Raw genomic sequence first — 26,806 nt, 5'->3', positions numbered from 1 at the left:
TTTCTTTCCTGTACAAATATTCGTGGCATGCAACGGTGTCTACTGTCCAGTGGTACTGTCACTGTGCCAGAGTCGCCATAGCACTTATCACGTGTTTGCCCACTGGCTTCACTTAGTTAGGGCCTGCTCTCTCAATGCTAAGTGCTATAATGTGTATCATCCCTAGTTTGCAGTGTGCATTTCAAGGCATTTGTCTTCTTCCAATGCTCATTTTCTGCCATTAACACTGTCATTTCTCTGTGCTCTGCTGCTAGATACACACCAGTGAGCACAATAGTTTTACTCTTTGTAATGAGAATATTGGAAATAAATTTTCCTTTTGTACTTCATCAAGTACCTATCTGATAATATAAAATTTTTATTTCTAAGGAGTTGTTATCGAAAGTTGCCTTCTTGATTTAAAATGCATCATTTATTATTATATTTTTTCTCTTAGGTGCATAGCATATAATTTTATGGAATGCCTTGTTATTAATAGTGATGGACTGTTAGAAACAGTTTCTCGTGTGAAATAGTAATTGATGTTTCACAATTTTTTTTTGTCAGAATGACTGCAGCTGTAATAATATTGTCAACAGACACTAATTTATGGTCGTAGAAAAATCAAATAGTAAAATTAAAAATGTATTATTATTATTATACTTAAAGATGGTATACTAAATAAGATTTTTAATGTTGAGCTGGGTAGTATCTATCTGGCAACACACATCACCATTTACTCTGTACTGCAGTCTTAGCATGAAACATGCTGTACCAGATGCCGGCCGTCAGCACGATGGATCATTCACGCAGAAAAGCTGTTCTATGCAAGGCCAACACACCTGCAAACTGCATTCTATTTTAAATCATTGTGTATTTTGGCATAATTTTTTACAGAGGACTATAAAGGACTTGTATGCTAGGAATACAGTGTTTATTTTTATAAAATGCATAATTTACCAAGCTAGTGCCACTAAACTAATAAGTAGCAACAAGGAAAATGTATTTACGCAATGTAGAGGACACTTTTATCTTAAAGTTATCACCTTCCAACTTAACTGAATTAAGACTGTCAGACTGTCAGAATATTAGTCCAAAATATACTACACTCCAAGCTAACTCTATTCAGTGAGCTGCTGGGAGTACAGTAATAGATAACTTAGTTGCAAGCTGAGCATATCTGACCTAAATAAATGCAACCTGCAATCACCTTTAACCACCATGGAGACAACATCATGTGTTAAGCAGATTTTGAAGCTATCATGTTAACTGTTTTATTTATGACAAATTATGTTTATTGGTTTAGCGTACATATTTTACTGCAGTTATAAAATATCAGATGTTTAACATAAAAAAAAAAATATTATTTACAATTAAATCACACAGACAATAGTTGTGGAAAATAAAAGGCTATCAATGTCAAAATATTAAATTATAAGGCAAAGATATATATCTACAAAATAATTCATTAATCCACCAGATTTAAATACTTCAAAACATGCCAAGTTTTACAAAACTATACTCCTTCACAAACATAAAAAATAACCAGTATAGTTACAGAATTAATTAAGTTTTCCAGAAATGTAAATTCTTTTCTACAGAAAAAATACAAAATATGTAGTTTTTACATACCTACACAATTACATCTCCCATATGAAAACATAAGCACACACACGCACATTATCTTCAGCCACAAGAATCAATCACAAGGAAAATCACAGTTGCAATTATAATTAAAATGGCATCTTACACTAGACACGTAGCACACTATCGCAGGACATTTGCAGCATTTCTGACAGTGCTGTGTAGTACAACATGTCAGGCAGATTACCTCTGCACTAACAGGACTCTCGGAGACCACACAAGCCAGTGACAAGTATATTTTGGGAAGGGTTGTGCAGAGGCTTAAGAAAATTAAACAGTGAGACAGAATATGCGCATGTCTGGTGTTTTATTAACAACTCTATCAGTGTTTAGTTCTCTCACCCTCCAATGGTAGATGTCATGGCTAAACACATGCTGCAATAAAACAATATTTTGTCTGCATGACAGTTCAGATGCAATGAGTTTCAGTGGGCGTATGCATGTGCTTACAACTTACGAAACTTGATTGGATAGCCACAATAATGATTTTCCCATTATTGTGTATGTTTACTTTCCATACTTGACAGTACCGTCAAGTGGGGTTACTTTGACCAAATTTGTTAAAATTTTTTAAATAATTCGTAAGCATATTGATAGAAAGTAAAACCAAACATAGCAAATTTGGGGCTGGCACTTCAGCTAACTGTGCAAATGTGTACATCTTAATTATCTCTCATTAATTTGGAACAGGATTTTTTTTTTCTAAGTGGTCAATGTTATCCCTTGTGTGGGGTAACTTTGACCACGTGTTAAAAACCGCAGGTTGAGGCATCCTGAGTCATAGTAACCCCACAGGGATGAATGATTGACACTTTAAATGATAAAATGTAGCTTTAATATTGTTATATACTATATTTTACATGCTGTTTTACTTCAAACTTAGAATGCCAAACATAAAATATTCAAATATTATAATTATAGGTGTCATGCAACTTTAATAATGACATATTTAAAAACTAGGAACCAATATTTCACATAAAATATTTGTAAAACATTTAACACTTGAACAGAAATGTTTTCAAAGTTTTTCACATCAGTAACACACACTTAGTTTATATCAAATCCTCTGAGTTCATCCTGTGAAAAATGCAAACCACGTTTCAGCTGATCGGGTTTGCTCAGCACACTGACAACTTGACCCCTTGAAATCACACTCTCGTCAAGAATTTCAGGCCACACAAATTTACTAGTATTCCTTTGTCGTTTCAGGAATTTCACTTGCAATTCGGAGTTGTGAATTACTGTAACTTCCCCAACAAAAAATCTTGCATGTTTTGTGCATAGTTGGTATCCACACGATCACAAAATCACCAGGGTTGATATTTTGTGAACTGGTTGCCTGTTCGCTGTTTGTAGCCTGTTCTGTAGATGGTTCCGATGAAATGTTGAAATCACTGTCATTGCTGGAAACAGATCCACATGGATCATCAACCAATTCCTCTTTGCCAAAAGAACCACTGTCCTCTCTGGAAAATGATCCACACGGATTATTACCAATGTCTTCTACTCCGACTACCAATGTCTTCTACTCCGACACTCTTCCCAGGTATTACATTTACCTTGGTGCGTTTTCTTCTGGGTTGTGAAGTACCATCATTACCATGCCTCATGTTTTGTAGCATTTCAACCACCACTTCAGAAACCATAGGCATAATTTCTTCCAAATCTGTACTTCCTCTCTGGGGCAATTTCTCCAAAACTTCCTCAGGGTTAAACGGACTTATCCCGCACTTTCTAAATCCAGATATGAGGTTTTTACTACAGCCATCTTCACCAGGACCCTTCACTTTGTCATACAAAACCTTTAACAATGATGGGAAACTGTCTTTTGACAGAGTTTGAGTTTTCTTTTTCAGCCCATCTTTCCAGTTATCAAGAATTTGGCACCAGTATTTTTTAAGAGGACCATAAAGGCTTACCTACCTTTTGCTCATGTTTTGCGTACAGTCGGTTGATGAATGTACCTTTTGCAATTTTGAAGTGTTTTGCAGATTGTGTTATGGACATTCTTCCTGCTTTTACTTCTGCCATTGCAATTTTGAGGACATCTTTAGAAATACTATTGTATCTCCTATTGAGTGGTTCTCTTATATACTTCCTTGCCATGATCTTCCTGTGAACAGATTTACAAAACAATGTAGTAGCTGATAGTGTACCTACCATATTAAAAAAAATATATGAATATTATTTTGACACTGGGGTTACTTTGACCGGTCAAAGTAACCCCATTTCACATAAAAATATGCCATGTTTTAATGAATTATGATTACTGCATATTAAACATCCATGAGCATGTAAATATTTATTGGAATCCATTCAGGATACATAATTTGTACTTACCAAATCGTAAAACACTGAGAAACTGTGAAGATTTTCTTTCACCATGCAGATTTTATCTCGCTTCTAATTAGCATCAAAAATAACAGATGAACATCATAAATAACATAAACATGAAATATTATGTAAAGCTTTTTTAGTCCATAGAGAACATTTAAAAGAGGTCACACAATGGAAAGTACGCCATGTTTGATATGATAATATTCATACAATTGCCACCAGAGGTGCTACAATATTTTATTACTTTTTGGTCAAAGTAACCCCAGTGGTCAAAGTAACCCCACTTGACGGTAGTATATAAAATTAAAAATTATCTGTAGAATTATAAAGAAAATAAAATCATACTATGTTACACAAAAAATTGAACAGCAGAAAATTGTGTACGTGCATGTCTAAACCTACTTCTTGTAGGATCTTGCAAAATAATTTCATGTACTCCAAACAACACAATAACAGCTACGCAAACTAACAAATGACATACCAGTTTTTTTAAATTCAAATAATGCCGAAATATAATACAGTTATATAATTTACAAAGATTTGATTTGAAGCGGATGGCTTCATCGCCGATTCCGATGATAGCGCTCCTTCCCCTCCTTTCCCCTTCCTCTCCGAATACTTTTCCCCTACATCCCCTCCTTTTCACCTCTCCTCCCCCTCCGGCCGCGACACCAGCGCTCCTCGTGTCATAGTTTCAGTGGCCTATATAAGCGCCGCGTAGCTTAATACAGTCGCTGGCCTCCTCTCTCTCTTGAGAAGGGAATCAGTCCGCCGGCACGCGTTGATTAGCTTATGGTCAGCACTCGGCGAAGCTATGGTTCTCTGCTTATTGAATATTAACATCTGCACTTAACAGTCACATCATTATGACGCTGCGTTGTCAGTTTAAAGACTTAAATGCTGTAGGAGTCCTGTGACGATATTTCGGGCTTTTTGGTACAATTCAATCGCCGAGTGGCTGACAGGTTAAGGCTAGGTTACATCTAGTTTCAGTGATGTGCGCAGTCGGAGGTGTTTACCTCCCGGCTCTATAACACTAGCTCAGTCCCAGTTGATCGTATGGCTCCTGGCTGGTAGTTTAGAGTATTACATTTTGGGTTAGGTGACCTGTCGTCTTTACTATCTTGTTTCACGCGTGGCCGACATGGAAGTAATCTAATAATTATTGTAAAATTAGTTATGTATTTTCTAAGAGTAACCCGGGGCACGCTACAGCAAGTTGTAACGGTAATTGTGTTCGGCGCGAAGGGCGCCATGTTGCCACCTGCGAGCGATGAGCTCAGCCCAGTCTCTCTCTCCCGCTGGCCGAGGGCGGTCGTGTCGCTGCCTTGAGGCGACCACGTGCGTAGTCAGCCTCCTCTAATCTGATTCGTGCCTCGGGTGATTTACAGTTGTATCAGTGAAGGAGCGTGTAAGGACGTATACCGTGAGTAGAATAAAAACCAATTAATTGTGTTACATGTTTTCGTGTTCGGGGGGGGGCCACGTGGGTTCCTAACCTGGCCAGCGGCGTGTGTGACGCCCTGAGAGCCCACTGCGGATTAGAAGCGTGCCCGACGCTGAGAGCGGGTTTAGGTAGGGTCGGGAGCTGCGTGTAACATCTAGAGGGCTAATATCTCGCCACACACGGGCCACGTAACGCCCTGGGTTAGAGTCTCCAGCCGGGTCCACGTGCCCACTCACGTGGTGGCGCCCACTAATTTCCACCGATAATTTCACCACAACACCGTACGCCCTCAAGTTTTGTGAGAAATGTCTATTATGCTTACTTCGGCATAAAGCTTGGTGTTCAAGACAAAAACTGACACCGCACAAGGTGTCATACATGTGTCGAGGGATTGAGACTGTGGAATAATGGTGCAAAAAATCAATTACCTTTGCAATTCCAATGGTTTGGAGGGAGTTACAAAATCATATTAACGTTTGTTATTTCTGTATGGTTAACATTCAAGGTCATAACGCAAAAACTAAGGACATACAATATCTGAACATTCCTTCGGCAGTACGACCAGTTACGCATTGTGAATCTCTTCTTATCCCAGTTCCAACTCCCGTTCTCGAAATGTGCTACAGGAGAGCAGTTCAGAAAATGAATGTGATAATACTGATGATTACAAGTCTGAAAAACATTCTAAGCCAAAATTATTCACTCAAAATAAACTTAACGATTTAACTTGTGACTTAAATCTGACAAAGGATGCTGCCCAATTGCTTGGATCAAGATTGAAAGCAAAAAATCTCCTACCACCTGGAGTTTCGTTCTCTTGGTATGGGACTTGAGAGAAGGAATTAATAAAATTCTTTAAAGAAGAAGAGGGTTTATTGAATTTCTTTAACGTCACTTACAATCCAAGTGAGTGGAGGTTATTTATAGACTCGTACAAAAGTAGTCTCAAATTTGTAATTTTACATAATGGAAATTTCTTTGGTTCATTACCCATTGTGCATTCAGTGCATCTCAAGGAAACATTTGAAAATCTCAAAGTTCTGCTAAAATGTGTGAATTATGAAAAACATTCTTGGACAATTTGTGGTGATTTAAAAATTGTTAGTATGCTACTTGGTCTACAATCTGGCTACATAAAAATGCCATGTTTTATTTGTGAATGGGACAGCAGAGTCAAAGACAAACACTGGAAGCAGACAGACTATTCCAAAAGAAAAACCCTACAACCTGGTTCACAGACATTACCACTTGTTCAACAAAGTAAGGTACTATTACCTCCTCTTCACATTAAACTCAGATTAATGAAGCAGTTCACTAAAGCTCTTCCAAAAGAAGGAGACTGCTTCCAGTATTTGGTAACAAATCAGATCAGAAAATTAATGAAAGCCAGTATGTTCAAAAATACAATGAATCTTGTAGAAAAAAATGCCTGAGGTTTCTTTTGAAGAAGTTTGGCCATATTTTTAGGTAATAACAAAAACCATCCAGAGTAAAAAAGAATGGTAAAAGAGATGTTGGAGGATTTCATGAAATTAGTATGTAACATGAGTGTGAAACTTCACTTCTTACATTCACATATTGATTTTTTCCCTGCGAATCTTGGCGATGTCAGTGAAGAACAAGAACGTTTTCACCAGGACATAAAGGACATGGAAAAGAGATACCAGGGCAGGTGTGATGTAAAGATGACAGCAGACTACTGCTTCATGCTTAAAAGAGATGGCACCGCTAAAGGAAGACAATCGAGGAAGAGAAGTTTCAACCCACGTCAGACTGATCTTGAAGTGAAATCAGCGAAGACAATGTATTAAATTGTCAGATACTGTTGTGTTTTCGTAACAGTCATAGAATTTTAAAGCAAGTATAATATATTATTCTATTGTCCACTGTAATGCAAGTGCATTGCAATTTCATACTGGGTTATAAAATATACGACTTTTAAAGTGGTGAGTTATTTCAGTGTTTAAAAGTTTTATGCATAAAATCCATGATGGTGTGAATGAAAAGTACTGTATTGACAATAATAATATATATTGCATGTCATAATATGTATGTATTAAATTATTATCCTGTGACTGCCACCACGTAAACAAAAATAATAAATGGAGTTAGCAGAAAGTGGCTCTGGCATATTCATCTATCACTGGTGTGAGGTACAGAAAGGCATGATAAAATGGTTCAGAATAAAATAAAATTTATAAACGTTCTTAACCATCCAGGCTTACTTGGTTCACAGTCTTTGATTCCCACCAAAACATCACACATAATTTTTAATGTTTTCCCTTTCCAGACAAAAACACTTGCTACAACATCTTATAAACTTAAAAACATTTAGAACTCTCTCTGGACTGACAATTTACTGTGGAGTTACATACTACACAGGTTCCCTAATGCAAATTACAAATTACTATCATCACTGCTTAACTTAGCATAATATTCTTATTTATTGTATATAATTTGGTTTAAAAAAATTGTATTAAAATTTTTTGTATAGACTTATTGCTGTAATGAAGAATCATATATTCACAAATAGACCAACAGCAAACTGCAGAAATAAATATATATATATTGTAAGTTTTTAATTGGTGAATAAAATCAAAACTTTTATTCATTACATTTACACAAATAGGAAATCACCAAGCTGTCAACATGGGGGCCCACCTAGCTCAACACAGAGCTTCAGAAGAAACCACGCATAAGATATCAGAGTAGGATCTGTTTATGAAAAGCATTAAAAAATACATTGAGGATGGACAAGTAGTTATGTTTCCGTATTAAGTTTTGAAACTTTATTTTTAGAAGCGTGAAAATGGCTATATGTGTGTTCACAGGATAATTTATGAAACACCTGGGTACAGATTCCTGAAAGCACTCGATGGCCTTACATTACTTCATTTCTTCGCCGTATAATGTTATGGTTACCACTCAAATCTCACAGCTATTCACGACGAGAAGACTGCACACCAGTCCACAATAATGTTCTTAGAGGAAATACTGCACTGGAAGCACTAGTGAGTGTCACACTTGTAATCTCGCATCACTAACATAGATATACCCCATAACTAGGCAGGCCCTTTGAATTCCATTCAAGTACCTGGTAGGGTTGCCATTAGGCAACAAGGAAACCTCCTGCATTTACTGGCTGGCAAATAACTTTGTTCCAGCAGAAGAGGAAACCAAGGAAACCATTCAATATCACACCCAAAGTATTTTACAGTAACAGGTATGGCCAAGTGCACAGCTTGTTCTTCATGTAGCTTATATAGCTTTGCAGCAGTTGCTAAATATTGTTGTAGTAACCTTCTTTTTCTCATATTCATCCCTCCCTCTAGCAAAAAAACATATTGGGTTTCATGATCCATAATCACAGCCGGAAACGAAACAAGATAACCAGGGTAATGTAACACTGTCCAGGCTAAAAATCTTAGCTGCTAGCTTCACTAGTTCCCCATTCACTGATCTTTGAAACGGTACACATCATCATAGCCGACTGTGAACAGGAGTGATACATAGGCCTATGTATAAATTATTTCAATTTGCTCATAACATTGCACATATATTGCATTCCAATGTTCCAATGTTCCAATGCTTGGTTTCAAAATTTAATTTATTCATGAATTAAGGTATGAGGAGGGCTAAAAAAAAACCTGACTGAGAGCGTGCTGCTATTCGTAGATGTAGTAGAGAGTTCTCCTGCTAGATGGGGTTAGTAGATACCTTCACTAAACAGCTGCTCAGACGGCATCAGTTTGTAGGTTAATGTTTGATCTTAGTGTTGTTTTTCTCTTACTGTTCTGGTGTTCCACCTGCGAAGTCATTATGGAAGATTTAAAAGAACAAAGAGTGTGTGTGAAATTTTGTTTCCTGCTTGAAAAATCGGCCACGAAAGCTTACCAATGCTTCAACATGCTTACAAGGAGGATGCTATGAGCTGCACACAAGTTTTTGAGTAGTTTGGAATTTTTAAACAGGTGAGATGAGTGTTGAAGACCATGCTCGTTCTGGGCGCTATTCAACAACTAGAAACAATGCAAACGTTGAAAAAATCAACAAGGATCGTCATTTCACGATCAACAAAATTTCAGAAGAGATAGGAATGAGTAAAAGCTCGTGCCAGCAGATTTCAACTGAGGTTTGATTTTCAAATGAGACGTGTTGCCGCTAAATTTGTTCCTAGACTTATCGAACAGGATAAAAAATTCATTAATTGAATATGGGCCAGGACTTTAAAAGAGATTGAAAGTGATTCAAACATTTTGACCAAAGTCATTACAGGTGATGAGAGTTGGTGTTACGGGTATGACCCAGAAACAAAGAAAGCATCAAGTCAGTGGAAGACTCCCAACTCCCCCAGACCAAAAAAGCAAGACAAGTGAGGTTGAATGTTAAGAAGTTGATCATTTGTCTTTTTGATTTTTGTGGAATTGTACACCGAGAATTTGTTCCCCCTAGCCAGATTGTTAACCAGCACTTTTATTTGGAAGTTTAAGACGTTTGCGAGAGGATGTGTGGAAACAACACCCGGAACTTTGGTGATCAGGTGACTGGTTCCTTCATCACGACAACGCCCCTACACACACTGCCTTACGAGTGAACCACTATTTCGCCTCTCAGGGGTGGTCTGACATCCCCCACCGTCCGTATGTGCTAGACCTAGCCCTATTTGACTTTTTCCTGTTCCAGAGAATGAAGGAAAATCTATAAGGAAAGCATTTTTTTGATGTGGCGGCGGTAAAAACAGCTTTGCAAAGGGCACTGGAGGATATCAAAGTTGAAGAGTTCCAGAGGTCCTTCAAACAGTGGGATAAAGAATTGACAAGTGTGTCGCATCTAATGGAGAGTACTTTGAAGGTGATTGTAGAAATTTTGTAAAAAAAAAGGTAATAAATAAATGTTTTTTGACAAAAATCTTTTTTTTTTGGTCCCTCTCGTACAATCAGTAAATAGCTGAACCATTACAATGAGAAATTTGTAACATAAACAATGCCAAACATTTTTATTTATTTCTGTGTGATGGAAGCAAAAAAAAAGTTGTATGTCATCACAACCTATATATAAGATGGTAATTAATATACACATACATGGGGAAAATTCGGATAAAAAACCCCACTCTATGAGAGGAAATTAAAATCACGTGTCTGCTAGGCGTATCATAACATTAACTAGAACTTTCACACACGTAGTGGTCACGATACTGGTGGCACCCAGGATATGTGTACACGTGCAGACTAGCAATAACGGCACTGTAAAGTTGGCTGGTTTGTAAAATCAAGGGGGAAGGGGGGGAAGAGTAGTGGCACTAGGAAGGATGTTGGTGTGGGCGGTAATTAAGAAGGCGTTTGTGTGGATAAGGAAGGGTGGGGTCATAATGTGCTATAAATTGGACAACAAAGTACCGGGATTCACGGAGGTAACCATAAAACTTGTCGGCGTGGGAAGTGACAAACAGTGGGAGTGGCTGGAGATCGGATGCAGTGAGGAGGTGTGGGTCAGGTGTCCAGCGAGGCTTCCCTAGCAGCAGTCTGAGGTAAAAATTGTGGGAGATGAGGGAAAGGCAGTAGATGGTTGGGGAGGCATGGGCCTAGATGGGGGAGCAGTAAAGGAGGCTAGGTAGAATGTAAAAGTAAAAGAGATTGATGCGGAAGGTCAGTGGGAAAGAAGGACAGGAGAAAGGGCGTGGATGGCTCTTCGGAATGATGCCACACTGTTCACAAGTGTGCCCCTCACCTAGACCCTCATCCAGGCATATTCCAAGATACATCACAGACGGCAACCACGGGATCACCACACCCTGGCTAGTAAGGGGGGGAGGCCGGGGAAAACGACTGGTGAAGAGGAAAGCTTGTGATTTTACTATGGTAGTATGAAATGAGGATGGCCACTGCCCTTGTGAGGCGAGCAGGGAAGTCATCAGTGTCATCTGCTCACAAGCTGATGTGACAGTGATGGAGAGTTGGGAGCATCGGATGTGAATAAGAGGAGCAGGGGTGAGAGAGTCAAACCCCGAGGATCTCCGGCACGGATGTCGCAGGGCTGTGAAAGAATATGATCAATGTGAAGCTGATATTCACGATGTATGAGTGATGAGGGGAAAGCCTTGATATGCCAACAAGGCGTGCACGATGGTTGACACTATCAAAGGCTTCAGTGAGGTCTAGTAGAACAACACCAGTGTGTTGAAATGAAGTTAATCCTGAAGTGACGCGGTCTACGACGCGGGCCACAGTGTGCTGCACTGAAAGCCCCCACCAGAGCCCAAACTTAAATGGAGAAAGGGGCCAGAGAGGAATAAGGCGATGTTCTATGTGGTGCAGAATTACTTTCTTGGCCACTTAAGAGAACACAGAAAGGAGGCTATTGGAGCAGTAGCCTGATGGAAGGTAAGCTTGAGCGTGCGACTTTGGAATAAGCACGGTGATTGCAGCCTGCCACTTGGTGGGGAAATTGCCTGTAAGGAGAATGCTGTTGATGAGTTTGGTCAAGTACACGGTTGCCTTTCTGAAGACGAAGTGCGGATGGATGTTGTCTCGACCGGGGGTGGTTTTAGGTTTGAGGTGAGAAGTGATCGAATGAACTTCCCACGGAGTTGTGAGTTTGATGTCTCCGGGCTCAGGAAGAGGAGGAGGAGGGGTGTAATGAGGTGGAATGTGCGAAATGACCCCTTGCAGGATGTTAGGGATAAATGAAGCATGAAGGAAATCTGCCAGAAGTTCCACCTTGTCGTCCGGGGACGACAATAACTTGTGCACATAAAAAAACAAGGCTCAGCATCTCCTTAATTTCGTGTTGAGTCGTGGCCTATTCAGTACAATAAAACCCTAATTCCTAGAAATCTTTTAGAACTTTGTTTTACTAACATGTGTAAATGTTCAGTAAACAAAGCAGATGAACCTCTTGTAAAAGAAGATTAATAAAACCATAATTCCTAGAAATGTAGAAATCTTTTAGATCTTTATTTTACTAACATGTGTGAATTTTCAGTAAATACAGCGGCTGAACCTCTTGTAAAAGAAGATTTTATATCACCCTGCTTTAAATATAAAAATTTGATTTGATAGATTTCCCTACAATCCAAACTCACTATTTTCAGGTCCTACAAAAATGGTGACTATCTAGGCCTCTAGAATGCTGTTAAAAATTGTGATTGGTCTAACTTTTATACCAATCTTCTGATGTTAACTATCTTGTGGATTAACTATATTTATGTATGTGCAAGAACATAAATAATTTCATTCCTGTGATAACCAAAAAGGTATCGAAACACCCTCATTGGTTCTCAAAAGAAGCAATTCAAGCACTGAAGTCGAAAAAACACTATCACAAACTCTATAGAAGCAATAATATCTTTTACTAATATTATTTTTCATTTTATCAGGTAAAAGCAAATACTTCATTAAACATGATAAAATTTATTGGACTAGAAAAATGAACATCAAGGAGAATCCCAAAAAGTCTTGGAACTACGTAAAATTAATGAAAAATGGTTACAATGTGATCCAAATTTACTATCAAATGTTTTTGCCCAATATTTTGCAAATGTTTATGTCCCACAATCCTCTAATCATACAGTTTTTAATGCAACAACCTTTCATGACACAATATCTGTTCCTGTTGTATCAAAATCCCTTGTACTCTGGGGAACAAAGACTCTGAAATCCTCCCTGAACACTGGACCTGATGGTATTCCAAGTTTCATATTGAAAGGTTGCTCACATTTACTGGTTCCTCTACTTGAACATTTGTTTAGTTCAAGTCTCAAAACTCATGTTTTTACTGATAAATGGAAAATTTCGAAAGTAATAGCAATTAATAAAGGTGGCACCAACGGTTTCTAAAAAATATTTGAAAAAATTATATTTAAAATTTTTAATTTTCAAATACAAAATAGATTATCAAACTGTCAACACAGCTTTAGATCAGTAATGTCCACAACTACTAATCTATAGTCGCCGCACGGTAAGTTCGTACTTTTGGGAAGAACTGTTGAAAAATGGAACTAAGAATATTTGGTTTACTATTGTGCAATTTGTTTGACAAATAAATAAACAAAATAGGACGACATAATTTATCAAGCTATTACGTTTCCGTACGTGTGTATGAATACTGAAATAATTTGTATTTGTTAATTTTATATGTAAGTTTTTAAACACGCGTGGCAATGATATTTATCGGTATGTTGGCTACACACTTGAAGAAATAGTTCCTTAGTATGTAATTTTGAACAGCTGAAATAACGATAAATATTGCTTAAAATGTTTCACATATGTTTACTTCCAGATCCTGGAGTAATATTGTTTAATATATACGAAAGTTAAGTTATTTTGTTTACAGATGACGTTGCAAGCTGTTGCGGATGAATCACCTACGTAACTGTGTGTCGGCTCGAGCCATGTTGAACGCTTGTTTGCTCAAAACGACTTCTGATTTTCCGAAAACATCCAGTGTATTTGTGTACTAATTTATTTTCTAATTTAAAGGGTTGTCTTAATTGTAACTTGTAGTGAACTATTGCTTTTACAGTGTAACTTTGTGTTAGTTATTACGGTTTGTTAGGTTATTAAAATGAATGTAAAGAAGAAGGAGACAACCGGTCATCAGAGACAGCAAGATATTATCAACGTGGCACGAAGAGTTACAATGTTAATGAATACAGGTCAACTGGAACAGGGTGATGTCGCAGAAATGACAGCATTTCTTCTAGATCTGGGCGTCACGACCGTGAAAAAGTGAGTGACTAATTAACACGTTATGAAAGTATGTGCGTGAAAACGTTCCGTTAGGTTGGGGCGTGTTTTTAAAATAGTGTAAAAGTACCTTCCTCGCAGCTTTCTTGTTTTGAATGTCGGGCAAATTACAAACAGAACGTTCTTATATTTTCGGTTATATATTAGGTAATGTCCCACAAGCAAAACATATTAAATGTAAGGGCATGTACACAGATACTAACCTAACATAACCTATCCTCAACCAACATAATGTAACCTAACCCAACCCAAATGAGGTTTATTTACATGAAATTAGGTTTGGTAAATTTTGGTTAGGTTAGGAAACATAATTGTCAATAATTAGAATGCATTTTAAAAAACTTGAGTAGAAATTCAACTCTACGTAGGTTGTTGTCATGACTTTTTGTTAACACCTGTAACCATAAAAAGATATAGCATTTGAATATATGCTCAGGGTAAATGTGCTAATGTATGCTTTTTAATTACAGGTGTTCTGGATAACGTGTTTAGTGATATGTAATTTCTCTGCTGTGTTTATATGTGATTCTTAAACATTAGTTTCATTACAGGATATAACATAATATTGATCGTAGTGATAATTTATTGCTGAGTTTCGATTTATTTAATATATTTATTTTATTACAGATTCTTAAGTTAAGTTTTTTATGGCCACAATTTCTTTTCTGCATTGTACATACTTAAGTGATATAGTTTTTATATGAGACAAACCACATACACACACAAAAATACACACAGAAATGTTTAATGTATAACTTAGAATTTGAATTTAAAATTTATTCTGCTTGATAGAAAATAATGCCTCTAATTACAAAACACATGTTGGTTAGCCATAACCTTTAACCGATACTTGACTCGGTTCGTAGTGCCAGAAAAGTGTTACTAACTTGTTATTTTCTATTCACAAATGACCTCTCGATGTAATGGCAGTGATGTGCCTGGCACTCACGGCTTTAGGAAACTAACACAGTTTACATAGCTACCTCATATTGAATAATTTCTTAAAGTTAAATTCTTCATAAATGATACTGACATAATTTTCATGCTTTCAACCATAGCACTTTGTGATATAGTAATCTCGAAGCAGCAAAATTTCTTTAGTAAAACTTAACATCAATTTTTATAGATATTGTGTGAAGACACAGCACCAAGCTGGGTTTAAACTCTAAACTATAAAAATTTGCTTAGATTTTTTTATATTTAATATTTGAATTATTAAACATGGTGTTATGACATTTTCTACTGACATTTAACCAATTATAAAAATTGCAGTGTAATTTTATTATCCATTAATTACATCCCTATTTGACAGTTACCAGGGTGGCCACTCTTCTGGGATAATAAAATTCCTGGTTTTTTCCAGGTTTTTTCAAGGGTGGTTTTTATCAATATTTGCATACAGGTATCGATGCAAATTTATTGCCGATATGCAAAAAGACAGCCTTTAAGCTTCTTTTTGAAGAATTTATAAAGAGTCACCATTCTTGTGTATTGCATTCGATATTGAATTTTTGTATTAAACTGCCAATATCACAGCAAAATCCTAAATTATCCTCTTTCTCAAAATTCTCCACAAATTCTTGTTCTCTGCTTCGATACCAGTAAAATGTAGTTGCAGCATCTAATAAATTGTTTTCTTTTAGTCGAGAACTGAGAAGTTCTGCAGCGTCCTTAGGTAATCCAAGATCCCGTTCCAAATCATTCAGTTCTTGCTGTTTTAAAGGCCGAGGGTCATTTGTATGGTGAAAAATTTCACCACTGCTTTGCAGATGATCACTTTGTTCTGAGTTTTGTGATAAAGGCGTTTCGAAGCTGTTATTGTTAGTAGGAACTGGTATGGGTAATTCGGGTCCATGTGGAACTGGCTTTTTATTTATTTATTTTTTATTTATTTATTTATTTTGAATTTGTCACATGCCCACCAACAGTGGTAGACTTTAGTGGTGGGCACTGCATGTAACAACAGGAACATAGTTATCACTACCAGTGTATGGACTCCCACCTCCGTCGGTTCCATAGGAGGAAAACATCTACAGAAGGCCAGCAAACGAGAGCAAGAGTACCACACACTAGCAGTGATAATAACAAAACAGACAAAACACTAACAAAGGTTAAAGAACCATTACACATAACACATAAAACATATAGGTAAAATCATATTATTAAATGTTAAGAGAGTTTGGAGGAAAAATAATATAGCTATGACAGACATAAATCAGAATTTATAATTAAACACTGTTGGAATTCAAATATAGATTATTGTAATTTGTTATAAGTCTATAAATAATATCATTATTAGTAAGAAGAGTACACAGAGTAGAGCGTAAGCGGGAATTGAATTGAGGAATTCTTAAGGCAGTATTGTCAAGAAAATAAGGGCATCTGAATTTATGAATGTAACAATTATGAACAAAAAGAGCATCAAGATAGGCCCTACGGTCTACCAGAGGTGTCCAATTGGGGCGTGGGAGGTTCCTTGTAGTAATTAAATCTATAACTTTATTTTGAATACTTTCGATTTTTTCAGTATCTGTTAAGTTGATACCATTCCAGATAACAGAACCATATTCTAATTTTGATCTTATAAGTGCCATGTAAAGAGAGATAAGTGAGTCTGAGTTGGTTGCATAAGAAGTAATAAATTTTATAAGCGCTAGAGTTCTTCGTGCATAGGAATATATGTAATCTAAATGTTTATGGAAATATAGTTTTGAATCAAGAATGATAACGAGATCCTTTGTGTAGTGGGCTTGAGAGATGATAGAATTCGCTAATTTGTATGAATATTTAATCGGATGGTATTTCCTAGTGAACGATATAACCTTGGTTTTATCTTTGTTGAGTTTGACCAAGTTTCTTAGACACCAATTATTAACTTTAATAATATCTTCTTGTAATAATTCACAATCCTCTTAGGAATAAATAATTTTATAAATTTTTAGGTCATCAGCAAAAAGAATGCCAGTAGAGTAGCAAAGTACTTGTGTAATGTCATTAATAAATATATTAAAGAGAAGAGGTGAAAGAGTACCTCCCTGGGGAACACCAGAACACGCATTATACTGAGAAGATCTATGATTGTTGATCGATACAAAAAAACTTCTGTTGGATAGGTAGCTTGAGAACCAATTGATATAGTTTCCACAAAGACCTAAATGGGATAATTTAATAAGAAGTAAGGAATGGTTTACAGTATCAAAGGCTTTAGCTAAGTCGAGGTAACAGGCATCGGCCTGACCCCTATTAGTAACTATATTATATACAGGATTCAGAAAGGTAAGAAGATTAGTGGTAGTAGACATACCAGACCTGAAACCATGTTGATTATTGGTGAGAGTATTACTAAGTTGAAAATTTAAAAATTTAGCTATAATTTTTTCAAAAATTTTGGAGAACCCATTAAGTAATGATATAGGCCTGTAGTTTGAGGCATCTAATTTTGAACCATTTTTATGAATAGGAATCATTTTTGCTATTTTCCAATTATTGGGAAATATATTAGTTTTCAGACTGGTGTTAAAAATGTGATAAAGTAGAGGTACTAAAAGTTGGGCACAGCCTTTAAGAATAAAATTGGGAATGCCATCAGGACCAGTGGATTTAGTTGATTTTAAGTCCTTAATTGCCCAGAGTATTAGACTTTCAGAAATTTTAGGCACAGCTATAGTCTCAACAGACATGACCGATGTAGTTATTGGGGGAGAAGTATTTGGGGTTACATATACACTAGAGAAATACTGAGCAGACACATTAGTTACCACATTCGGATCATGTGATATATCACCATTTACTTTAAGAGAAAGTTGTTCATAATAACCATCTTTCATTAATTTAACATATCTCCAGAAACTTTTAGGGTTTTTCTTGATATTGTTGTTTGTTAATTGAGTCCAATGGATTTTGTCGCGTTTAATTAGAGATTTCACAGATTTTCTAAAATGAGAGAACTTTGCATAGTAGAAAAGATTATTGTTTCTTTTGTACAACTTGTGGAAATGTTTTTTAGATTTAAGAGCACGTATTAATTCGTTGGAAAACCAAAGAGGATATTTAGATTTTTTTTTACTAGAAAGAGGTATATAAGTATCAATTTTTTCAGAAATACAAGTTGTTAGTTGATCCACGAGATCATTAACATCAGTAGAACTATAAAAAAGTGACCAGTCACAGTCATTAATAGAGTTGTAAAGACCAAGATAATTCCCTTTTTTGAAATTTCTGAACACAGAAGAGGGATTAATATTATTATGACATGTTTCTAACATGATGTTAATATTTAGAGCGGGATGGAATATATCTTCTTTGATAAGGATATCAGCAGAATGTGATACCAAACAATGAGGAAGATTATAAAGACACAGATCTAAGAGATTTATAGCTGGTTGGGTACAATTAAATTGTGATAAACCAAGACTGGATGTGAAATTCAGTAGGTAACTGGCTTTAGATTTGACATGTGAGTGTATAATGTTATCAGGATGAGAATTAGACCAGTCAATGCCAGGCACATTAAAATCACCGAGAATCAATATATCATCACAACAAACTAGCAGTTTATCTTCCAAGGCTTCAAAATAATTCCGGTAAACATTAGGTGTGATATCTGGAGGTAAGTAGATAGTACCAAGTATTAATGATTTCGTAGGCGTTAGTTTTATTTTTAACCAGACAGCTTCGATGCCGGGGAAAACGTAATCATACAATGGATGCACTGATAAGAATTTATGCTTATTGATGGCAGATAAGACACCTCCGCCTCTATTCTTCATTGTCAGTTGTGAGTTTCTATCATCTCTAAAAACTAAATAACGGTCTGTAAAATAGTGAGAGTTTATATTATTTTTGTTAAACCATGTTTCTGTTAAACAAATAATATCAAAATGTGAACTAATTAGGTTTTCCTGAAATTCAATAGATTTGGTTCGTAAACCTCTCACATTTTGATACGCAACTGAATATTCTTCAAGAAACTGTTTCACAGGTGGAGATTAAGATGCTCCTCCAGGCACCAAGATTGAAGTAGATGTGGATGCGGAAATAGAAGTAGAGGTGGATGTGGAAGTGGATGCACTAGGCCTGATGATGGGTTCTTCAGATGCAGAGTTGTTGTTTAGAATTTGATCATGATGTAGTTTGCCGTAGAAGGGGCTTAACAAGCAGCCGTTTGGCTAAAAGACAATGTTATTTATTCTAGAAAAGTCCTCTTCCAGCACGGAAATGTGGAAAGATGCGTAGGAGTTGAATTTAGTTTTGAGTTTTGTTACTTTAACTTGGGATAAGTTCAGTTCATTAGATATGTAATCAATGATCTCTTGTTCTTGCACGGTCAGATCAAACCTAGTTATAAACAGTGCCTTCGTTTTTTTATAAATAGGTTTGGGAATCATTTTTAACGAGAATATATTTCTAATGCCCACTTTCATGGGTGTTTTTTTCATGACCAGTTCACGCTTCATTTCAAGATGGCTTGTTGACTTGGCTTTACGTGTGTGCTGTACCAGCGTAAAACCATCTGTGTCGTCACATTTGTTATTTTCCTTTGTGCTGTCGCGCTGAGTGGAATGTAGGTCAGAGGACAGGTTGCTATTACCGGCGCGGTTCTGTGGAATTGCGCGGTCAGCTGGCTTGGCGATGAAAGGCTTCTTGAGGGCCTGACTGTATGAAGATTCAGGATGATTGTCGGAGAATAGTTTTCCTTTAATATTAATTAGTTCCTGCCGTATTTCTGCTGTTTCCGCTCTGGAATCCATAAGCAGGGTTTTCAGTATACAGTTCTCATTTTTTAACTCTTCGATTTTTACACATACCGTATTCATTATTTTGAGCAGATCTTCCATGTTCACTGTGTTCCTGTTGATACTTTCAGAAGTGAGGGTGTCATTCGATGGTAGTTCCAGAGTGAACACAGGTTTTACCGGTGTTTTTTAGGAGGTGACCGAAACATGGTCGCACAGACGTCACTGTCTAGTACTGATATAGATACATCGTTACTTGATAGATCAAAACCCGCAAATTCCGATTGATCTAGTATTGAGGAATTAATGATTAATGATCCTGAACACTAACTAAAAAAGTTTAACACGGAGTTAATCGCTTCAAAACATCGAAACCGAGGAGTGCGCCCGAAACACGTCCGCTCAGTCTGAACGCTCGTCCGCAACTGAACTGCTTTGTTACAGAAGAAACATCAGGATACACAATTTTGGCGCTGTTTTTAGAATTATATCCTGTTACATTGGTCAAACAAAAATAACACTCATCTGTATGATTTTTTTGTTCCCGCCACAACATAGGAATACCAAATGACAATGATTTTTGATTTACCGTAAGTCCACTGTCTTAACACTTCAACACATAGCCGGCATACTGTATGCGGAACCCACTGTTTCTCTTGGTAACATAACCTCATTCCGAAGTAAGCATAATAAGCATTTTTTACAAAGTCTGTTATTTTTAATCTTTGCTTAACTATTGTATATTGTCCGCAAATATAGCAAAATACATTTGAATTGTTTTTGAAACTCCGAGGAGCCATAGTTACAGATTTAATAAAACAATCTTTTATTACACTTTTTTTTTGCAGTTTAAACCACTATGATTAGCCATAGACTACATAAAACTTTTTTTTAATACTTTTTCTCACAGGGGAAAGGCAGGTTAGTAACAATAGACTATAGGATGGTCAGTCATAGAGTATAGAATGGAATCAATTTTGTAAAAAAAAAAAAAAAAACTTACCGATCTAACGAACTATTAAATATTTATCTATATGCAAAAATAATGTGACATGATGCGTTAAAACAAAGTTTATATTTGCTATATACAGACCAAAATCTACATGTTTGTGATAAATTTATTTAAAAAACTTTTTCATCGCAGACCTGTGTTATTGGTGAAAATTAGAGTCCCCCTATTCTGAACCTTGCTATTCCGAACAGAGTTCAGTTTAACTTAAAAACAGGAGAAATTAAATTAAAAAAGACGTTTGTGGAAAAAACTTACATTTTTTGTTATACAAAGAAGTTAAATAAGACATAGAGCCTAAGCTTGATGAAAACACCTGAAACCAAATTGGAATTAAGTCTAGTTACTTACAACACATTTCGGCTCCATTTACGTATGCAATTCTGTAGAATTATTTTTAATCACTGCTAAACAAAAAAAAAAAAACTAATTTACACACACTTAAGAAGTCAGTGATTTTTTTCTGATGAGGAGCACTGAATCGACTTGAGGATGCAATGTTCCACCATCGCCACATGAATATAAATTCATTTGGTGTTGATGAAGCGTGTTGATCGACCGTAGAGTAAGGCGAGTTTGAGTGTTCAGGTCCTCCTCGCTTTCCTCCGAGTCGATCTGAGCTGATTAGCCCTGCATTATTGCTACAATGTCTTCGTCTCCGTACTCCTGGTGGCCACTGTCGTCGACAACAGTCCACTCAACACAGCTTTCTTCTGCATCTTCACAGCCAGGGATTTTATTGACTAGTGGAAGAAGGTCACAGTCTTTTACTGGTGTAAAAGTTGTTTCAACAAATTCCAATGTAGGCCAGAGAATTTTCCATGATTTTTGTAATTCGCCGTTAGTGGTATTATCCCATGCTTCAGCCATACAGTAAATCACATCTTTTATTGTAATTTTCTGAAGTTTTTGCAGGATTGTTAGTTCATTTTCATCATCTTCAAGTAAGGCGCGAAGCAGCATTTTTCTATATTTTTGTTTAGTGGCCTGCAACATACCCTGGGCCATAGGCTAAAGAACTGAAGTTACATTGGGTGACAGAAAAACTGCTTGGATGTCTCCACAAACAAGTTTCATTTCTTCTGTGTGGGACGGAGCATTGTCTATAAGCAGCAGAGCACAATTAGGCAATCCATTTTCTCTATTGAACAAAGTCACTTTAGGGACAAATTGGTGCTCAAACCATTCCTTGAAAAAGTCACGTTCCATCGAAGCTGTTTTTTTATTCTTAAAATATACAGGAAGTGAGTTAATGTTAAAGTTTTTGAATGCTCGTGATTTTGCTGATTTACCTTTTTCCATTAGCAAAAATTTGCTTATTGCCAAGGGGTTGCTGCAAGCTAAGACAGTTATACCAAGTTTGTCCATTTTAAACCCTGGGGCAGATTTCTCTTCTTACGAAGCAAGAAGCAAGACTTTTGGTAGGAAAAGCCTTTAAGTTCAGTCCGGTTTCATCCGCATTGTAAACTTGCTTCGGTGAGCAGTTTTGGGAAGAAACAAGGTCTTTAAATTCTTTTAGGTAATTGGCAGCTGCTTCATCGTCAGCTTCTCCCCAGCAATTATCAGCTGTCCGTGTCTTTTCTTCCAACGATACAAAAAACCACAGCTAGCTGAAAATAATGGGTCATCATACATAAACTTTAGTTGACAAGCGCCTTTTCTTTTAACAAAGGACCAGTAATGGGGATTCCTATGTCTTTCTTGAGTGAACCACAAGAATAAGGCCTTGTCAAGTTTTTAATATGAAGACAGTCATTTTTTGCTATTTTTCAAGAGTTTTTTCACTTAAAGCAGAACAATACTGCTCAATTTTAACATAATTTTTATTTTCCAGCCACTAAGCATTGCTTTTCCGACACCATATTCAAGTGATAATTTAGTAGCACTTTCTCCCTTGTCCAGTCTTTTTAACATTTCAACTTTTACTTTTAAAGTACACGAAGAACAACTTTGTTTACTTGCCAGGATTAATGTTTAAAAGCTGACGTCAAGGACTACGAACGTAAATAAAAAGGCACAGTGACTCGGTAAAGTAACTAAACACTCATGGAACAAATCTTTACAATGAATTTGCAATAAGCACACACAGTTCATAAAACTTCGCAAGAGTAAACACTGACCTAGATACGTCATGTGTTTGGAATGCAGGAGGGCGTCTGCGCTATGAGTCGTTGAAGGTCACTGCCCTTCCCTTCCGACTTTCACTGAACCTGTTCACAAGCCGATCAACGATGTATAGATGACATTAGCAGATGTCCCCGCACTTGATTTACATCTTAACGAGTCAATACGTTGATATTATTCATGATATCCGCCTATTCCGAATTCCTGCTAAACTGAACAGTATTTGGTCCCAATTAGTTTGGAATAGCGGGACTCTACTGGATAAAAAAAATATATTCTATTCAGACTCATAACAAATTATAATAATTATGATCTTCCTGAAATTAATAACTGAACAATAAGAAAAAATTATCTTAATCTCGCTTGTCCTTTGTTTGTTGTCCAATGTAGTTTGTACATTTTTATTTGGATTTTTACTTAAATGTATTTTTGTTCTTGTCTATTGATTTTGTCCAGTGTTTGTTTTGGTATTGTATAAAATATTGTAAAAAAAATAAAGTATTGTTTTATACAAAACTTAACAAAATTATATCACTTAGGTAGAAGTATCTAGTAGTTAGTTAAGTGTACTTTCCACTGATTGGTTGTTACAATTTTTTTGTGTACTTTTAAACCAGTAAAACTGAACAAAATATGACTTTAAATAAAATTAAGCTACTTATTTGCTAATAATTATTAATGTACTAAAAAAATGGGTTAATTCATTTTGAATATTTCTGCTCCCATTTTGTACAAATATTTCATTTATATGTATACTGATTTCTTACAGGTCATATAAATTACAATCAAAATAAGATATATTTGGTAGAATAAATAGGTACTGCCCAAAGTCTTTAATTTACGTAAGTGCAATATTTAAGATTGGAAATTCATTTTTAAATTATTGCATAATTTTTATAAATTTTCCACTTGTAAATTGTGTTTAGTTGATCTCAGCATATCTACATTGCTGGAACAAATCAGTTGTTAACAAATCAACGCAAAAGAAACAGTGAATTATTTTACAACTGCACAAGATAGCTGCTACAGTATCTAACGTGTGACATACCACAGACCCATGCAAAAAAAAAAAAAAAACAACACCTATTTTTGCCACAACACTAAATTAATAAGGACATTCTCAAATTATGTAGATGTGAAATTACAGTTTTCTATCATAAAAAAGTTACATAAGGAACTCCGAAAGCAATTTGTTTCTAACCATCAAAATATGAATTTTTGCACTCATATAATCAAACTTCTAATAGAGACTAAAATTCACAGCTGAAAACTCACGAAAGACTAAGTGCAAGTACACTACCACTCTAAATTAATTGTTTAATTATGCTAATTCTATGATCAGCTATTTTATGCCAATAAAAGTGTGTTCCTTCTTTATTTATACTATAAAAATTAATTATTTTTACCAGATACACATACTAATTAGTTTGTTATTTCTATTAAATAAAAAATCTTCAAAATCTTTTATAATTAAATAAATATTACTAAAAATTAAACAATGTAATTTATTTCTTATGCCCTTAGCCGTTATTCAAGCTTGCAACCAAGCTAGGTATAAAATAAATGTTAAATGTAAGTTTACCAGATCTTTGTCCAGTCATTAAACTGAATCTTTTTTTCATATAATGAGTCAAACATCTTGGTTAACTAATAGATGTACATATTAAAAAGCACACAACACATGAAATAACATTAAGTAAATTTATACAGACCAAACTTGAATAAGAACATAAATATTTTTTTTTTAACTTTGCTAAGATGAAAGAGACAGAAGGGTGTAACAAATATAAACCCAGGATTTATGCATGGAAACTATATTGCTCATACTTAGGTAAGATGCCTCCAAATGTGTACTAGACTAAATTTGTTTGCAAACTAAACTGACCTATCATTTAAATACACTACCTCCAACGACATACATAAGAATGTCCATCTGGTACACCAACTCCAAGAAGTAAGATGTCGGAAGCAGTAGACTAGGAAATTCAAGCCACTTGACAGAAGGTACTTAAATAAGTGCACGGTGTGGTAACACTTGTTCAGTGGATGAATATAAACTTTACACCACTACCCACCCAATTCTACAATAGGACATCTCAACATTAACTACACAACAGAAAACATTGAACTTTAAACCCAAAGAACCTCACTTGCAATAATAACTGCATCATTAAGTACGCAGTGATCTTCATTAATAAAATCATGAATTTGACGTACTAATAGATTAACGAAATTTATTCTATATCTGATCATAAATAGCTACAATTACCTTAAAATTGAAAGGTAATAAATGACATCACACTTGTAACTTCAAAATGTCATTTTACTGACATAAATAGCATGTATTTCCAAGGGAAGTATACTTAAAATTTTAAATATTATCATTCGATTTTTACCACAGGTAAACACAGTAATAATAATTATTTTGTAATTGACAAAACACTTGGTCAATAGCATTTAATAAGAAAGTGAAAAAAAAATTACACCAAAAAATAAATGACTGCTGGTATAATATATTAGACAGCATGCCTAAATGGCACTTTCATAACGTAAAGAGATAAATAAATAGAACATATAAAAACTGGAAAATTTTTCCACAAATGGTAACAAGAATTACATAACCACAATAAATACAATAACCTGAAACAATGAACATTACTTAAACAGAACCTAGTCAGTAAGGAAACACTCTGTTAGTCTCATAGAAACATATTGGCAAACAACATACTCTTGCATAAAATGTGCTATTTGGTGTGTTTCTTTAATGAATTACGTAAATAACAATTAGTCATGAATTTTATCACCTTCAGAAGTCTTGTTAGTTGTGGTATTCACCTCATCTGGAATACAAATAAAATTTTTTTTTTCAAAATCATTTTAAATTAGATTTAAAATCTGACAGTTATTATGACTGACTGCTATTGAAATTAGATGGTATCAACCCTAAAATATTATGTTATGTAACACACAAAAACAAAATGCATATTAAATATTTTATCCTTCAAATGCAAACTTCTCTTTTATCCTGGAGTGATCTTGGTTATTTATCTGCACACATGCTGGGGCGGAGGGAGGGAAGGAAGGGTTAAATACCCCTGCCCATTTTTATAGCAATTTACATAGGATTTAACGACTTCTGTGTGAGTTTATAGCTTCCATTTCACAAACAACCAACAACCGATTGGCCATAGCTGTACGTATACACGAGATACTACTGTCACAAAGCATTGCATCTTTAATTATGTCTTGTTGACACTCAGGTCATTATGGACAGTGAGCATCACCTGCACATAACAAGGATATTGGGCTATAATAGGTACCATCCCAACACTTCCCTCGGGTGATTTTAGGAAACTGAGGAAAATCGAGAAATAAATATTGTTGGACCAGGTTTAAAACCAGAGACCTGGAATACGAGGTCAGTGTGTTACCATGTGCCACCTCGCAAAAGTATGCATAGCATCAAGTTTCAATGTATTACCTTTGTGCACTACAAATACACTATGAATTGTATAGCTACACACTATCCCTATTTTTAACTGTCATTCATCATTCTGGGTATTTTGTATGCATCAATATTAGTGGTGGGCAGTAAAATCCACACCTGTTACTTTTCACTGATATCATTTCACAGGTATACCCAAGACCAGTTCTTACAGGTAGCAGTGAAATTTGGTGAAATCGGCTACCTAAAAAAATGTAAAAAATCACTGTTCACTGAATGTAAGCCAAGCAGAATATTATGGAAGTAGATGAATTCACTGGTAAGGTACACCCAATGTGATTT

General features: G+C 35.7%; 1 protein-coding gene across 7 annotated transcripts in view; it reads right to left on the bottom strand.

The window, feature by feature from the left end:
- LOC134535546 (endoplasmic reticulum junction formation protein lunapark-A) overlaps positions 1-26,806 on the bottom strand; it is a 77,520-nt gene that overhangs the window by 7,624 nt on the left and 43,090 nt on the right. For 5 of the 7 annotated variants that reach the window (XM_063374711.1, XM_063374709.1, XM_063374713.1 and 2 more), the window contains one exon: positions 25,325-25,859. The exons of the other annotated variants lie outside the window; for them this stretch is intronic. In XM_063374711.1, the coding sequence (XP_063230781.1) occupies positions 25,804-25,859 (56 nt within the window). In that variant the 3' untranslated portion in view covers positions 25,325-25,803. Of the gene's footprint in view, positions 1-25,324; positions 25,860-26,806 lie in introns of those variants that run through there. 7 annotated transcript variants of the gene reach the window in all.

Source organism: Bacillus rossius, chromosome 8, assembly GCF_032445375.1.
Source record: "Bacillus rossius redtenbacheri isolate Brsri chromosome 8, Brsri_v3, whole genome shotgun sequence".
Taxonomy (NCBI): domain Eukaryota; kingdom Metazoa; phylum Arthropoda; class Insecta; order Phasmatodea; family Bacillidae; genus Bacillus; species Bacillus rossius.
Note: the sequence above shows the minus strand (reverse complement) of the source record. Positions and strands in the feature narration are given on the sequence as shown.